The sequence below is a fragment of the Dendropsophus ebraccatus genome, chromosome 15 (genome assembly GCF_027789765.1).
Source record: "Dendropsophus ebraccatus isolate aDenEbr1 chromosome 15, aDenEbr1.pat, whole genome shotgun sequence".
Taxonomy (NCBI): Eukaryota; Metazoa; Chordata; class Amphibia; order Anura; family Hylidae; genus Dendropsophus; species Dendropsophus ebraccatus.
In genome coordinates, this window is record NC_091468.1 from 27,700,767 (window position 1) to 27,716,907 (window position 16,141).

General features: G+C 45.7%; 1 protein-coding gene across 4 annotated transcripts in view; it reads left to right on the forward strand.

The window, feature by feature from the left end:
• Nucleotides 1–369: 369 nt before the first annotated feature.
• Nucleotides 370–16,141, forward strand: part of LOC138774550 (protein unc-93 homolog A-like) — a 37,724-nt gene continuing 21,952 nt past the window's right edge. Inside the window, exons 1-2 of one of the 4 annotated variants that reach the window (XM_069955528.1) lie at nucleotides 370–600; nucleotides 12,393–12,574. In XM_069955528.1, the coding sequence (XP_069811629.1) occupies nucleotides 511–600; nucleotides 12,393–12,574 (272 nt within the window). In that variant the 5' untranslated portion in view covers nucleotides 370–510. Of the gene's footprint in view, nucleotides 601–10,506; nucleotides 10,581–12,392; nucleotides 12,575–16,141 lie in introns of those variants that run through there. The other 3 variants (XM_069955529.1, XM_069955530.1, XM_069955532.1) reach the window with 3 other exon arrangements.

A 16,141-nucleotide genomic window follows, 5' to 3' on the forward strand; every position in this document is an offset into this window, starting at 1 on the left:
CTTCCTGTTCCTGGAGTGACGTCACACACCTTGATATTCACATATTAACAGGATACAAAGGATTATAAGGAGTAATAATCCCTTGTAGCCTGTTCTATTCTCTGATTAAAGTACAGTTTTGCGACACCGTTGCGATTTTAACGAACTTCGTCACAAACTTTTTGAAAGTTCGTAACAAATCTGGTTCATAACGGTTCGGTTTGCTCATCCCTAATAATAATAATAATAGTCAAAGCAGGAGCCAAATTGCCTGTTTGAGAGCTGTCTTATTTATAGGTTCGTAACCTTAATCCAGTTTCATAATCTTCTATGTGATTAGTCAACTAGGAAGTAATTTACATACTACAACACATTAGCATTGAAGTGAAGAAATAAACCACAATATTTTGCAGCCCGGAATCCTTATATTACTCTGAACCTCGTCCATTTCTAACACTTGTTTTCTATGCTGGCATTAGAACAATAGGACGTTATAGTTCTCACCTATAAATACAGGAGGAACAGATACTAATGGATATAAAACACCTCAAGAATATTATTATTCTTTCTTTTGGATTTCTTTTGCTTTCCACTGCATATGGAGGACTGCAGACTATACAGGTAAATTACTAGACATACTGGTAACTGAGGAACACGTAACAGAATATATTGTTTCTTGTCTGTAAGCATTTAAACTTGGTTAAGAGCAGAAAGTGTTATGACTGCGTGTTAAGACTTGTTTATGCATTTACTCTTCCTGCATGCTCCTACAAATAGTGACCTTATCAATTAATTCAAATACCAATTGGCATAAAGAAGCTGCTCACTGGCATTATCCAGATATATATTGACTTGTTTAAATGGGGAATTCTGAGTAAAGATACTTATTCTCTATGTACGGGATAGGGGATAAGTCTCAGATCTTGAGAATGGGGACCTGAGAGTTTGTTTTGAAGTGGTGAATTGTGCATGCGGGTGAGGCTGCTCCATTCATTGTCTATGGCAGGGATGGGGAACCTCCAGCCCTCGAGATCTCCTGATGCAGCCTGATCTCCCGTGTCCAGCAGTAGTGTTGATCGCACTGTTCGAGAAAAGTTAGGTTCAAGTCGAACATCTCGATTTTCTCGAATTTGAACCGAACCGAACATTTTACTGTTCGAGTTAGTGTTCAAACGCCTTTCTGCCAGCCAATCAGTGCAGAGCACATAGAAGTGTCAGAAAACTCATTCCTGAAGTGTAGGGGTCTCATTGACTGCTATAATCACATGACCATCTCAAATAAAAGTCACTGTGCTGAGTTCCAGACATTATTTTCTGCTCACTCACTGTGCTGGATAGAATGCTCTCTCAGTGTCTCCTGGTTTCATAGCATGCTGCCATTTCGATTAGTCAGATAAGAAGTGAGATTAGTGAGATTAGTCAGATGTGAAGTGAGATTAATGAGATTAGTGGGTTAGAGTAGCATTTTTGCAACAAGCATTTTCCTGTCCATAGAGAGCATTGCAGTCACAGCAATACTTAGCTTTGGTATTGCAGGCTGCATATTGGATTTGCCAATTTATACATAGTGCCCAAAAGTGTATTTTGGTCTGCTCACATCTGTTATACAGTAATTACATGTACATCTGATTTGTGTACTTGCATTTGTTCAGTGATTACAGCTGTATTCTTATCAGCTCAAAAACGTCCTCTGTCCTTCACCAAAAACACAAAATACTTGACATCTGTTATACAGTTATTAAACGTACATCTGATTTGTATGTGGATTTGTTCAGTGATTACAGCGGTATTCCTATCAGCTATCATACGTTCTTTGTCCTTCATAAAAAAATATGGAATACTTGACATCTGTTATACCCAGTAATCCATTGTACATCTGATTTGGGGATATAGAGTAGCTGGACCGTCAGGACTGTCCTCTCTTGCTAAGTTTTCTGTGCACCTTATTAATTAACAGCATTGTCAATCTGTTCTTCTGTGGTTATCGGACCCTGAATCAAGCGCTTTGACCTCCTCTTCCTCTCAGTCATGGCCACAAATGTCATCATAGTCATCATCATCAGTCCAACTGGAAGCAAACATGCGTAGAATGTCCCTACCCAATATACAGGCCACAGAAAATAATCCAGATTCTAAAGAGCTCTTACCACATAATGCATTTGGGGTCAGAAGAAGGTTCAAATGATCAAGAGGCCAAAGAGGATGATTTAGTCTTCTCTGACGCCCAATTGCTGATGCCCTCAGAGGAGTATCAGGAAGCTGGTCTGTCGTCAGAAATACCAAGCGGTCAGCATCACCATCTCCACTGAAAGACAATGTCGGCCGCTTCCCACCGCCACCAACAAAGCTGACACCTTCTTCTACCACCAGTGTGACCTGCACATCTATACAGCTGCAAGTCCGGCAACCAGCCTTCTGTGCACCAGGTGTGGGAGCATAAGAAACACTTTTACCCCAACCATCCCAAAGCCAAAAAACTTAATGTTGGCATTGCCAGACAGTTAGCTTTGGAAATGTTGCCTTTCCACCTGGTAGACACAGATGGCTTCCGCCATGTTCTGGCCCTGGCATGTCCCCAGTATCAGATGCCTAGGAGGCATTTCTTTGCAAGAAAAGCTGTCCCGGCCCTGGCCCAGCACGTTGCAGAAAATATCTCAAGCGTGCTGGCTGCATCTGTGTCCACCAAGGTCCATCTGACTACAGACACATGGACCAGTAAGCACAGTCAAGGTTGTTACATATCCCTGACTGCTCACTGGGTGACTTTGGTGGCTGACACTGCCTCTGGTGCCTCTGGGTCTCTGTCAACAGTCTCCAAAACTGCTGGGATGGTGCACAGCCAGGATCCCCAACCTCAACAGGTAGCATCACGTGCTAAGAGAAACCAAGCCTTTAATTTGTCTTGGAAACCGTCAACACACAGGTCAAGAGCTGTGGAGGGCTCTGTGCACTCAGACTGACCACTGGCTGGGTGCTAAGAACCTGTCACCACGTAAGATGGTGTGCGACAATGGGAGCAATCTCCTTGCTGCCCTTAGGATCAGCAGACTTACACACGTGCCTTGTCTGGCACACGTCATGAACCTGGCTGTGCAGAAAAGTGCTACCCTGGTGTTGATAGTCTTCTGAAGAAGGCTCGAGGTCTTAGCTCCCACTTCCGACGTTCGCACCATGCTTCGCCACAACTGGCATCGTTGCGATGGGGTCTTGGCCTCCCCGTCAACCGACTTATCTGTGATGTGGCAACATGCTGGAATTCCACATGCTCCACATGCTCCAGCAGTTGTGGCAGCAGCGTAATGCCATTATGTAGTACGAAATGTTGCATGGCCTGACTAGCAGTGTTGCGGACCTCAGGGTGTTCACTCATAGAGAGTGGAGACAGGTGAAAGATCTGTGCACCATCCTTGCCAGTTTTGAGGCCACCAAAATGGTCAGTCGAGATAATGCCCTAATCAGCATCACCGTCCTGGTAATATTTTTACTGGAATAAACGTTAGGCACTCTGCGGCAGCAGGTCTCAGCAGTGATGGAGGAGGGGGAGGAAGAGGAGGAGGAGGCAGACACTTACTCACTAGAGGATGTAGAGCACCCAACTGTTTCACAGTTGTATAGGTCTCCTTTAGGCACTGGTTCTAGGTCGAGGGTGGGTGCAGGATGACAGTACAGCTCCCACGGTAGCCAGGCCTCTGTTGACGATCAGGAGGAAGAAGTGGAGGAGGATGAGGAGGCAGGAGTTGACACCACCGGTACTGATTTCCTTTCACTGGTAAAAGGTTGGCACAGATTACAGGGGGAGGACGAGGAGGAAGAGGATGAAGATCCTGTTAGTGCCCCTCAGCCCCCTAGGCTTGGGAGATCCCGGGAGCATCTCACACATGAGTGCTTGGATGCTACATTACTTCCAACATGATCCACGCATTAAGGCCATAAAAATGAACAGCGATTACTGGGTGGCAACCCTCCTTGATCCACCTTACAAGACCAAAGTGAGCAATTTCCTTCCACCCACAGAAATTGATAGTAGAATGCAGGATTTTGAGACAGTGCTCATTGACCAACTTTTTTTGGGTCTTCACATTCTAATATCACAGCGGAACAGCGTCGGCAACGCAGCAGCAGTAGAATTACACATAGTTGCAGCAGCAGGTAGTGTGGCACAGCCCTACTGGGTGACATTTGGCAATCAATTTTTACCATCTCACCAACGCCGGCAAGGCAGGGCAGCATTATGACACACAAAGACCACCTTAAGACCCAAGTTGTTAGTCTGTAAGCTCCAACGAGCAGGTCTCGTTTATACTTTGTATTTTTTATTTTTTTATTTATTCTAATTATTTAACTGTGTATTATGTACCTCTGTACTGTATGCATAGAAAAAAAAAAGCGCTGCGGAATCCGTTGGTGTTATACAAATAAAATTATTATTATTATTATTATTATTATTATTATTAAGACCATGCTCCATGACTATCTGCGCCTTAACATTGATGTTTTTGGACTTGGTCTTGACCCATTCAACTTCTGGGTGTCCAAACTGGATGAATGGCCTGAGCTTGCTTGACACGCCATAGAAGTGTTATCTCGCAACGCACATTCAGCACAGATGGCGGGGTGATAACTGACAAACGTATCCATCTATACACTGACAATGACATTTATAAAAATGAATCAAGCGTGGATCTCTGACCATTTTGATGCCCTGATTGCTGATGTCACTGACTAGTAAACTGTAGCATGTCTTCTTGAAAATCTGAAATACACATTTCCACTACAGTACATCTCACGTCTGTAGTTCCTATGCCTACTGCTTCTAAAAATTGGATTCTACTGCTGCCCACAGCTAGTGTTCCAAGTGTTATAGCTGAATGTATTTTTGAAAAATACACCTGTATAACCTTGATGCGCACTGCATACACCTCTTTCTCCTCATCCTCTTTGTAGGTCTCTAAATGGTTATTTTTTAAATGCTTCCATCTCTCCTGCCATGTTCTGATACCTAATTTATTTGAACCGCAATCTCCGTGTTCACCGCTGAGCTCTTCTCGCTGCCACCAATGGTACCAATTTTTCAGGAGTGGGAAAAAGCCCATTTTTGTCAGTCTGCTTTGCAAAATATATTTTTTTAATTAATCTGAACATCTTTTAGATTAATAAATTTTTGGTACAGAGGAGTTGGTGGTCAAATTTTTCCTGAGTGGCTAAAAAGCCCATTTTGATTAGTTTATATTGCTGAATAATTTTTTGAAAAATCAATTTCAACATCTGTAAGGGCCGTTCACCCAACCTGCCACCCCAACCCCATAAACATATTGCCACCTGCCCCAATTGCAGCTGGTCCCACTACCAGCCCAGCCCCCCACCCCTAAGCCCTTAATGGTCCATGTTCCAGTCCCAGCACCCCCCATTGCCTAAGAAAAATAACTTAAATGTTAAAATGTCTCACTCAGACACAGGCTGCTCCTGGGCTCCTGCTGCTGCTGTTCATTCGGCTCAGTCCTCTCCTCTTCGTCATGGGCGGCGCAGACACAGTCAGCTCACGTCACGTGACTCACGTCTCCAGCTTCTTCACAGCGCAGTGCCACGTCCCGCCCACCTGGAGCAGCGTACAGCCGCACTGACACTGTACACAGGGGAGCTAAGTGCTGCGACAGAGGGGGAGTTCCTGTTCAGCCACAGGAAATCTGGGAGGGGGCGCGGCAGACTCCAGGGACAGCGCACACCACAGCAAGCGCAGCACATCACTCAGGGCAGGGCCGACTCCAGGTTTTTGTGGGCCCTTGGTCGAGAGAGCCTCAGGGGGCCCCTTTGTATAGCACATCTCGGGGCACACCTAGCACACCTCAGGGCACACCTACCAAATAAAGTTTGACAAAATACTGAAAAAAAACGTAATTCAGTAACTCACAGGTGACGTCTTCTTTGATCTAAGGCGATCGCTCTCCGTTTCCTCTCCATCTTGCCCAGACCACCATGATGATTTCTTCAAGCTACAATTCATCTCTTCAGAACCTGTCAGACAAACATCTTAGGCTCCGCACATTTCCAGCAACTTCCTTCCCTTTTTCCCACCCATAGGCTCCCATACAGTAGTAACTCCACTGTTTGGTGTCATGTGCAGTAAAGTAAGGAGGTTTGTGGGTCCCGTGCTGTGCCCCCATATAGTAATAATGTCCCCATGCTGTGCCCTCCATATAGTAAAAATGCCCTCTGTCCCCATAGTAATGCCCCTGCCATATATATATGTATATATATATATATATATATATCAAAACCGATGTTACCAATAATACCAGTATATAGGAAATATTATAACCATACATATTACCACCATACTGTTACTGATTAAATCCTGTATACTGAGACCAATAATACCAGTATATAGGAAGGAAATATTACCACCACACCACAAACACTACCATCACCACCATATTGTTACTGAGCAAATCCAGTATACTAAATCCAATAAAACACAGTACCAGATAACACCAAAAAATATTACCACCACCGCTACTGAATAACACCACCAAATAACTGACTAATAACACCACATACTGACTAACATCACCGCTGCTGCTACTAACACTACCACATAATTACTAACACCACCACATACTAAGACCAACATATACTGACTAATAACCCCACCGCTACTACTGAATACACAGATCACTATCACCTCATACAGTAATCTAGAGGTAGCCCCAGCCCTACACAGGCTCTATACACCATATACTTTACAGTGCTGTTACATCAGGTGACTCACAGGGGGTGTCTTCTCTGATCGGAGTTCTTCCCTTTTCATCTTCTCCATCTGCCCTGGGCCATTATGAGAACTTCTCCGAGCCACGAATCCACAGAATCTGCCAGACAGACATATTAGGCTCCTCACTCTGGCACCATCCTCATCTCTCTACAAACTGCACATCTGTATGGGCCCCTTTACACCCCTTTTTCAGTTTGTGGGCAGCCCTGACACTATGTGATCCACCTTATTGTATATGCCCCCCTCTGTGTAGCCACCTTATAGATGGCCCCTCTGTGTCCCCCCCCCACACACTTATAGATGGCCCCTCTGTGTGTCCCCCACACTTATAGATGGCCCCTCTGTACCCCCCCACTTATAGATGGCCCCTCTGTGTGTCCCCCACACTTATAGATGGCCCCTCTGCCCCCCCCACACTTATAAATGGTCCCTCTGTGCCCCCCCCACTTATAGATGGCCCCTCTGTGTCCCCCACACACACTTATAGATGGCCCCTCTGTGTCCCCCACACACACTTATAGATAAACCCTCTGTGCCCCCCTACACACTTATAGATGGCCCCTCTGTCCGCCACACACACACTTATAGATGGCCCCTCTGTGCCCCCCCTCACACACACATTTATAGATGGCCCCTCTGTGCCCCACACACACACTTATAGATGGCCCCTCTGTGCCCCCCCACACTTATAGATGGCCCCTCTGTGCCCCCCACACTTATAGATGGCCCCTTTGTGCCCCCCCACACACTTATAGATGGCCCCTCTTTGCCCCCCCCCCCCCCACACTTATAGATGGCCCCTCTGTCCACCCCCCACACTTATAGATGACCCCTCTGTTCCCCCCCACACTTATAGATGGCCCCTCTGTCCGCCCCCCCCCCCCCACACTTATAGATGGCCCCTCTGTGAGCGTACGAGAGCGTACCGGAAGTCCCAGGCGACAGCCACAGTAAGCTCCCTGGTGCATGTGCTGCCCGGGAATCCCCGGGACACCCCCGGGGAGCGGAGCTGAGTGTCAGCCGGGGGCCAGTCGGACTGAGCATCTTGTGACCGCAAGCAAAACACTGCTTGCGGTCACAACATTGCTTGATTCGGGGGGAAGTGCCAAGACCGGGGGGACCCACGCGAGCCCCCTTCCCCATTGCCCCAGGTCATTCCCCATTGCTCTGCAGCAAACAGGTCCTTCTAACAACTCCATGCTAGCATTTACAATACAAGCAGCGCTGCGGAGCTGATGCCAACCCTGACTCAGGGGCCCGCTGGGCCCCGAAAGTGACGTGCTACCGTGTAACATCCTGCATACTAATACATTATAATCAACCACTGTCTGTAAGATGAATCAATCTTTGATACAGAGGAGATGGTGGTCAAATTTTTCCTGAGTGGCTAAAAAGTCCATTTTGGGCAGTTTACATAGCTGAATAATTAAAAAAAATAAATCAATCTCAACATCTGTTAGATGAATTAATCTTTGGTAGAGAGGAGTTGGTGGTCAAATTTTTCCTGAGTGGGTAAAAAGCCCATTTTGGTCAGTTTACATTGCTGAATAATTTTTTTTAGAAATCAATCTCTTCATCTGTTAGATGTATCAATGTTCCCAAGTATTTTTCTTCCATAGACTATAATGGGATTCGATATTTGTCCGAATATACGAATATCGGGAGCTATCTGAATCGAATTTCGAATTATCGAATATTTCACTATTCCTTCATCTGCAGTATTTTATCCCCCTTTTATTTTCCTTTCATTCTTAAAGCCAAATTTCAGGCTATAAGTTGCTTCATGTTTCCAGTTTACTCTTCTGGATGATAATTACAGTTTCTCCTACTACATATAGGTGTCAAAATTAACCCAAACATCTCCCATTGACTTTAATGGGGTTCGAGTTCGAGTCGAACTTCGAACCGAACTTCACTACTGTTCGAGGTTTGACTCGAACTCGAAAATTTTCTGTTTGATCATCAGTATCCAGCAGGTGCTGTAAACAATATAGCATTGAATGCAGCGGCCACCAGGCACAGGAGGATGCTGTGCATGCTTGCTCATGCCCTACCAGAGCGGCACACATTTTCTTTCTTCTGCGGGCCTCACACGATGGTGTCATTACATTGCACGCCGCCTGAAGGACAAGACCAGCTCCCACTAAAGGAGAGAGAAGAGGACCTGACTAGCACGAGAGCAGAGTAAAGGTGAAAGGACTACCAGAGGTGTCACTGGTGGTTAACTAAACTACCAGGGACATCACTGGGGGGAAGGGGGGGTGCAGTGTCCCAGAACACGCTGTCTGTTTCTTACTGTCAGTTTATTTTTGCTATTACAGCCATGCCTGTTCTGGAAACTATTTGCACTGCAACTGTGACTATATAGTCCCTATTACTCTCAGGTTCCTGTATATTGTATATGTGTTTAACTCTGTGCAGTGGTATGCAAAGGCTGAGGATCACGTGACCCTGCCCTGTAACCATGGTTCCTCCAATGGGGAAACAAAACTACAAGAGGCATCACTGATAATTAGTTAGGCTACTAGAGGCATCACTACGGGGTTAACTAAAGCTACCTGGAACCTCAATGGGGGTTAAATATGACTACCAGAGGCATCGTTGGAGGGTTAACTAGGGCCACTAGGGGCATCCATGGAAGCTTAACTATGGCTTCCAGGGGCATCACTGGGGTTATCTATGGCTACCAGGGGTATCACTGGGGTTAACTACGGCTACCAGGGGCTGCATCACTTGGGGGTTAACTACAGCTACCAGGGGAACATTAAGTGCATCTGTCGTGTAGTTTATGGCCATTGAATGATTTTATAAATTCCCTAATGGCCCTCGACAGGAAAAAAGTTCCCCACCCCTGGTCCATGTGGTGCTGTATTCCGGCATCTTCTTCATCTTCTTCATACACAAGAAAAAGTAGTGGTGGTGCACATGTGCGATTTGCAGCTCTGCTGAAAACAAACTCTTAGTTCTGAACAGTGGAGCCTCCATGATCTCGAAAATGGGAAGCCGAGTGATATACTTACAATACATCTTTAAGTATATAATAGCTGTAATAATATAGGGACAATTTTTGTGTCATTTTTAGAGATGAGCGAACCTTGAGCATGCTTGAGTCGATCCGAACCCGAACTTTCGGCATTTGATTAGCGGTGGCTGCTGAAGTTGGATAAAGCCCTAAGGCTATGCGGAAATCATGGACATAGTCATTGGCTGTATCCATGTTTTCCAGACAACCTTAGAGCTTTATCCAAGTTCAGCAGCCCCAGCTAATCAAATACCAAACGTTCGGGTTCGGATCGACTCGAACCCGAACCTGGTTTGCTCATCTCTAGTCATTTTCATCAAAAATACAATTACACCAGTTACTTACACAAATCTTGAAAGGAAATATTGATCTATGAAATTATTATATATACAGTCGTGCCTTGGATTACGAGCATAATCCATTCCAGGACGGCGCTTGTAATCCAAGTCCACTCTTAAACCAAAGCAAATTTTCCCATAAAAAATCATAGAAATGCAGACAATTGGTTCCACACCCCAAAAATAATAATTTATTATTCTGAATTCTGAACATGTAAAACAGATGAAACAAACATTCAGAAACAGCAGAATATGTGATATTATAAGTTACTGTACAGTAATGGAGAGGATGGGAAACACAAGGGTTGACAGAGACTGCAGGGAGTATGAAGGAATAAGCAGGGCAGAAGTGAGCACATATATGCAGCACTCTCTGTCCAGGGAAAGAGGGCTAACAGCTATGAAGAGATTACCTCCACCGTCATGTCCTCTGATGCAAGCCCCAACCTGAAGCGGATCTGCTATGATTTGAAAGGTGAGGGAGACTTCCTGGGTCAGAGTACAGTGCTGTAGACCACGCTATGCAGACCATGCCCCTCTCCCACTCGCGCTCCCACCCGGTACAGGGAGCTCTTAAACCAAAGCAATGCTCTTAAACCAAGTCACAATTCTGAAAAACTGTGAGCTCTTAAACCAAAACTCTCTTAAACCAAGTTACTCTTAAACCAAGGTACCACTGTATTTTTTTTTTTTGCAGAGAATAGAGCGAAAATCGTTTGCATATGTGGATATATTAAGTTCAGTATGTGGTTAATGTCTGTCCCATTCTGTCTTTGATAGCTATGGTGAGTGCAATACCTTATCCAGACTTGTGCTGTTTGGAGAAAGCTTCCTCCGCCGGTGGTGCTGGCTGGGTTTCGGTGTGGCAATTTTGGGTCTGGTCCTGTGCCATGGGGGTTGCAGGGTCGTTCCATGGCCTCCCTTCGTTCACTGTGCACGCCTGCGGGGGGGGGAGGGGGGGTCACTGACCGGAACAGTGTGGACTTAGTGTAGGGATCCATGTGTATCAGATACCTGCACGCGGTGCATGGGGCAGTGTGGCTTGATCAATTCACATATAGAATTCTGATGTTTTTTATGCAGCCGAGAGGTACTAGTATCAGCCATAGGTGTGAGGTGCAGCACTCTTTTTCTTCCCTGAACCGTATTTTGTTTCTCTCTTTTCTCCGTGTTTTGCACTCCTCCTGGTGAGACCCACATGACCGCAATTAGCAGGAGACACCTGAGTGCTCATGGTTTTAATCCCTCCTGTCTGTCCCATTCTGTCTTTGATAGCTATGGTGAGTGCAATACCTTATCCAGACTTGTGCTGTTTGGGGGCAGCTTCCTCCGCCGGTGGTGCTGGCTGGGTTTTGGTGTGGCAATTTTGGGTCTGGTCCTGTGGCATGGGGGTTGCAGGGCCGTTTCATGGCCTCCCTTCCCTGACTGTGCACGCCTGCGGGGGTGGTGGTCGCTGACCGGCACAGTGTGGACTTAGTGTAGGGACCCATGTGTATCAGATACCTGCACGCGGTACATGGGGCAGTGTGGCTTGACCAATTCACATACAGAATTCTGATGTTTTTTATGCAGCTGAGAGGTACTAGTATCAGCCATAGGTGTGAGGTGCAGCACTCTTTTTCTTCCCTGAACCGTATGTGGTTAAAGGGGTTGTCTGTGGAGCAGAAAATGGCTAAAGCCTATATAACAAAAATACCATCTGTGGCCTTGTGCATGTGTCCATTCTATGGTAGCACATACACACACAAATGTGTTTTGTGGCAGTAACCAATTAACCCCTTAATGAACAAACTATACTTACATATCCTCATGCCCCGTAACACAGTTCCCTGCTGAGCAATTGCCTGCTCAGCCAATCAGTGACTGGGGTGGGACACCACCTCAGCCACTAAGTGGCTCAGCAGGCAGTTGAACAGCAGGCCATAATATTGCAGCTCAAAGAGCTGGGTACATAATGTACCCAGATTCCAGCCGAAAATGACAGCCGGTGGCCATCAGAGGGACCCAGTAGCAGCGCTATGGAGGCACGGGGACATGTAAGTATACCTTGTTTATTAAGTCCCACACCCCTGCTGGTCTGCTTGTTTTGAATTTCACAGGACTTCACTTTTAATGGGTTAAGTTGAAAAAAAAAAATCTTGCTTGCAGAGATAAAGTCTATAGAAGTAATAAAGAAAAATGTAGTTTCTTACAATACACGATGGTTAATTTTTAAATGTTTAGGTTTGTGTTTAGTATTTATAAATGTTTTAATGTATATATTATTCTAAACAAATTCTTTTCGCAGAGCAGCCTTAACTCTGAGAAAGGTCTTGGTGTTGCCTCATTGAGTGTTGTCTATGGGTGTCTGATTGTCTCTTCGCTATTTCTCCCCCCAATCGTTATAAAGAAAATTGGATGCAAGTGGACACTTGTAATATCAATGTGTTGCTACGTCTCCTATTCGGTTGGAAATTTCAAACCAAACTGGTAAAGCTATCTCATGGATATTCTTCAATAGATGTTTTAACCTTTGAGAAAAGTACAGTGTTGTTTTGCATATTTGTCACATGTCACATTTGTCAGATCATCAAACCTTTATTACTGGACAAATATAAACCTGGTAACCATGGGGTTATGCCTAGGGATGAGCAAACCGAACCGTAATGAAACAGATTCGTTACAAACTTTGCAAAAATTTCGGTTTTGTACTAAAATGAACTTTAAAAAGTTCATCACGGATCTGGTTAAAATAACAACGGCGATGCAAAACTGTACTTTTTTTCACAGAATAGACCAGGATACAAGGTATTAGTACTCCTATAATTTCTTGTATCCTGGTTTTCTGTGAAAATCAAGATGTGTGACGTCACCTCACAGCCCCTGAAGTGGCTCAGCGCGCCAGTGTGTTGCCAGACTTCACAGAGATAGGAGCTCCATATTAGAGAGGGAAAAGAGATAGATAGATAGATAGATAGATAGATAGATAGATAGATAGATAGATACAGGGAGAGATAGAGAAGGAATAAAAGTGTTAGTGAGAGAAGCAGGAGGGAGGAAGAGAAAAAAACAAATAGCAAGATCCAGAGAAAGCTAGATATAGAAGATTAGGTGATAGATAGGGAAAGAGGCTGAGGAATCAAGAGATAGGTAGAGATAGAGAGAGAGATAGGCATCTAAATAAGAAAAATTGTGAGATCTAGGGAGAGATAGGGAGATAAAAAAAGAAATAGGGAAAGAAAAGTGAGAAAAGAGCCAGGACAGGTAGCATTGAACCAGCTCCTGTCCCGTGACCGAGAGTAAACGCTACACGTTGCTGCTCTGCTGGGTGCCGTCAACCCCGTTTAGACAAAAAAAGTTTTTAAAAAGTTATAAAAAAATAAAGTTTAAAAAAAATACAAAATATTTCAAAAAAGTAACTTAGAAAAGTTTCTTTCTCATAAGCTGTTATAGGTAAAGTAACCTATAGCAGCAAAACTTGTTCAAGCCCTCCATAGAGTGTCACACTAAGTCAGCGCCCCACAAAACCTGACCATTTCTGCTTTGCTGGGTGCCGTCAACCCTGTTTAGCCACAACAAAAAAAGTTAAAAAAAAGTTATTAAAAAATAAAGTTTAAAAAAGTAAAATAAATACAAAATATTTAAAAAAAGTAAATTAAAAAGTTTCTTTCTCATAAGCTGTTATAGGTGAAGTAACCTATTGCAGCAAAACTTGTTCAAGGCCTCCATAGAGTGTGCGCCCCACAAAACCTGTCCATTTCTGCTTTGCTGGGTACCGTTAACCCACAAAGCATCACTCATTTAAACTTTGTGCCTTCTGGCCAATAACTCACTTATCACCAATACAGGTGTAAAGCTCTCTAAGGTGAAGTAACCTATAGAAGCCTTTTTTTTATTCTTATTTCATTTTTCCTCACCCAAATAAATATGTCCAAGCGTCCTAGTTTCAGCACTTCCCAGGCAAGGAGTGCAACAGCAGGCGGTGAGGGTAGGAGAAGTGGTAGCACCAGGCGTGGCAGCAGGGTGCAGTTACCCCTGATGCCCACTGGTCATGTAAGAACCACACAGCCAGCGGTTCTAGATTGGCTTACCCAATCCTCCAGTTCCCCCGCCCAAAATTTTCCAAACGAGGAGTCAAGCATCGTCTGGATCATCTGACACCACCCTTACATGGGACGGTCAGCAAGAGTCCTCTGCCCCGTCCCCTGTTATTAGAATGCCACTCACCTTTAGGGCAACTTCTGCCAGGGAACTCTTGGCAAACCTTGATCTGCCTTTGGAGTCTCTACCACTTTTTAGTGATAAGGAGGAGGAGGAGGATGAAGTCCACCAAAATTAGGGGGTGGAATGTACTGAGACTTCAGAGGTGGTGTTGGCTGTAAGCAGTCAACAGAGCCAGGGAGGGGCATCCAGTGCCACACCTGATATCCTGTCCCAGCCACCGGAGGAAAGTAGCAGTGGTGATGACTGTGATGATGATGTCGCTGATCGGACGTGGCGCCCCCAAGCAGCATTATCCTCAGCATCATCAGGGGAGGAAATAGAGGTGCCACCGACGCAGCAACATCCCACTGTTGCAAGGAACCAAGGCACAAGAGGAAGGGGTAGAAGACCAGGCAGAGATCATTACCTCAAAGTTTGGTCCTGAGAGGGAACCCTCATGCAGCAGTGGCAGTCAACAGCCAGCAAAACATCACTTTGTGTCCTGGAAGAACCATGACCCCACTACCACCTCCTGTCAGGATGCACCATACACTGCAGATCCCATTATGCAGCATCCTCTCAGTGGAACTCAGGGCTCGTCAGCCTCAAGTGCCAGCAGCAGCACAGTGTCACTGCCATCTACACTGCTAATGAGGCAGCAATCCGTGACCGAGTCCATGGCCAGACATCAGTTCTCTTCCAGCAGCCATCCCATGGCCCAGAAACTGAACGGACACCTGGTTAAGCTGCTGGTGCTTCAGTCCCTGCCCTTCAACCTTGTGGACTCCCAGCCTTTCAGGGATTTCATGGCGTGTGTGCACCCCAGATGGTGAGTCCCCAGCCGCCACTACATCTCTGGCAAAGCTGTTCCATCACTGCACAGTTACGTGCAGAAAAAGGTTGGTGACTCATTGGGACTCTCGGTGTCCAAGACCTGATGCTGATGTCTGGTCCTCTAATTATGGGCAAGGGCAGTACATGTCTGTTACTGCCCATTGGGTCAACATCCTCCCAGAAGACCATCAGGAAGTTTGCCCATTCTAGCCACTGTCACCTCCACGGTGCTTTAGGAGGCCAGCAGCGGGAAGCACAAGTTATGCCTCCACTAGCTTGCAACCATCCACTGCTTTGACTGCAGTCCAACCTGCCCCAGTGTCTTACCACCGATGTCAGGCCAGGCGCTCTCAGGCTGTCCTCCATTTGATGAGCCTGGGTAAACTGAGCCACAGTGGGCAGGAGCTCCTCCGGACCATCAGGGAGGAGATAGATCCCCATGTCAACTAACGGTGGGAAGTGTTGTAGCGGCAATGGGAGGAACATTGTCATTGCAGTGCAGTGGGGAGGGCTGAGTCATACACCTTGTATGGCACATGTGATAAACCTCATAGTGCACAGGTTTCTTCGATCATTTCCTGCACTACAAGACCTTATGAGGATGTCACAAAGAGTGTGCAAACATTTCAGCCACTTCTACACTGCAAGGAACACCCTGCTCAGGATCCAGAGACAGCGCAGTATGCCCCAACATCAGCTAATTTGCGACGTGCCAACACGCTGGAATTCTTCCCTACATATGCTGGACCGCCTGTACGAGCAAAGGTCAGCCGTTACAGACTACCTCATGGGGCAATCAGGCAGATTCACGCCACACTGGGACTTTCAAGTCACACATTGGCAGATGATGCGTGAAGTCTGCCAATTGTTGATCCCTTTTGAGGACGCAACTCTCTTTGTGAGCAGGCATGACTACGGGATCAACGACATCATCCCACTCGTCCATGTTCTGGAAAGTGTGCTGAACAACATCATCAGCGAGGATTCCCAGGCCACCACTACGGGATCAACGACATCATC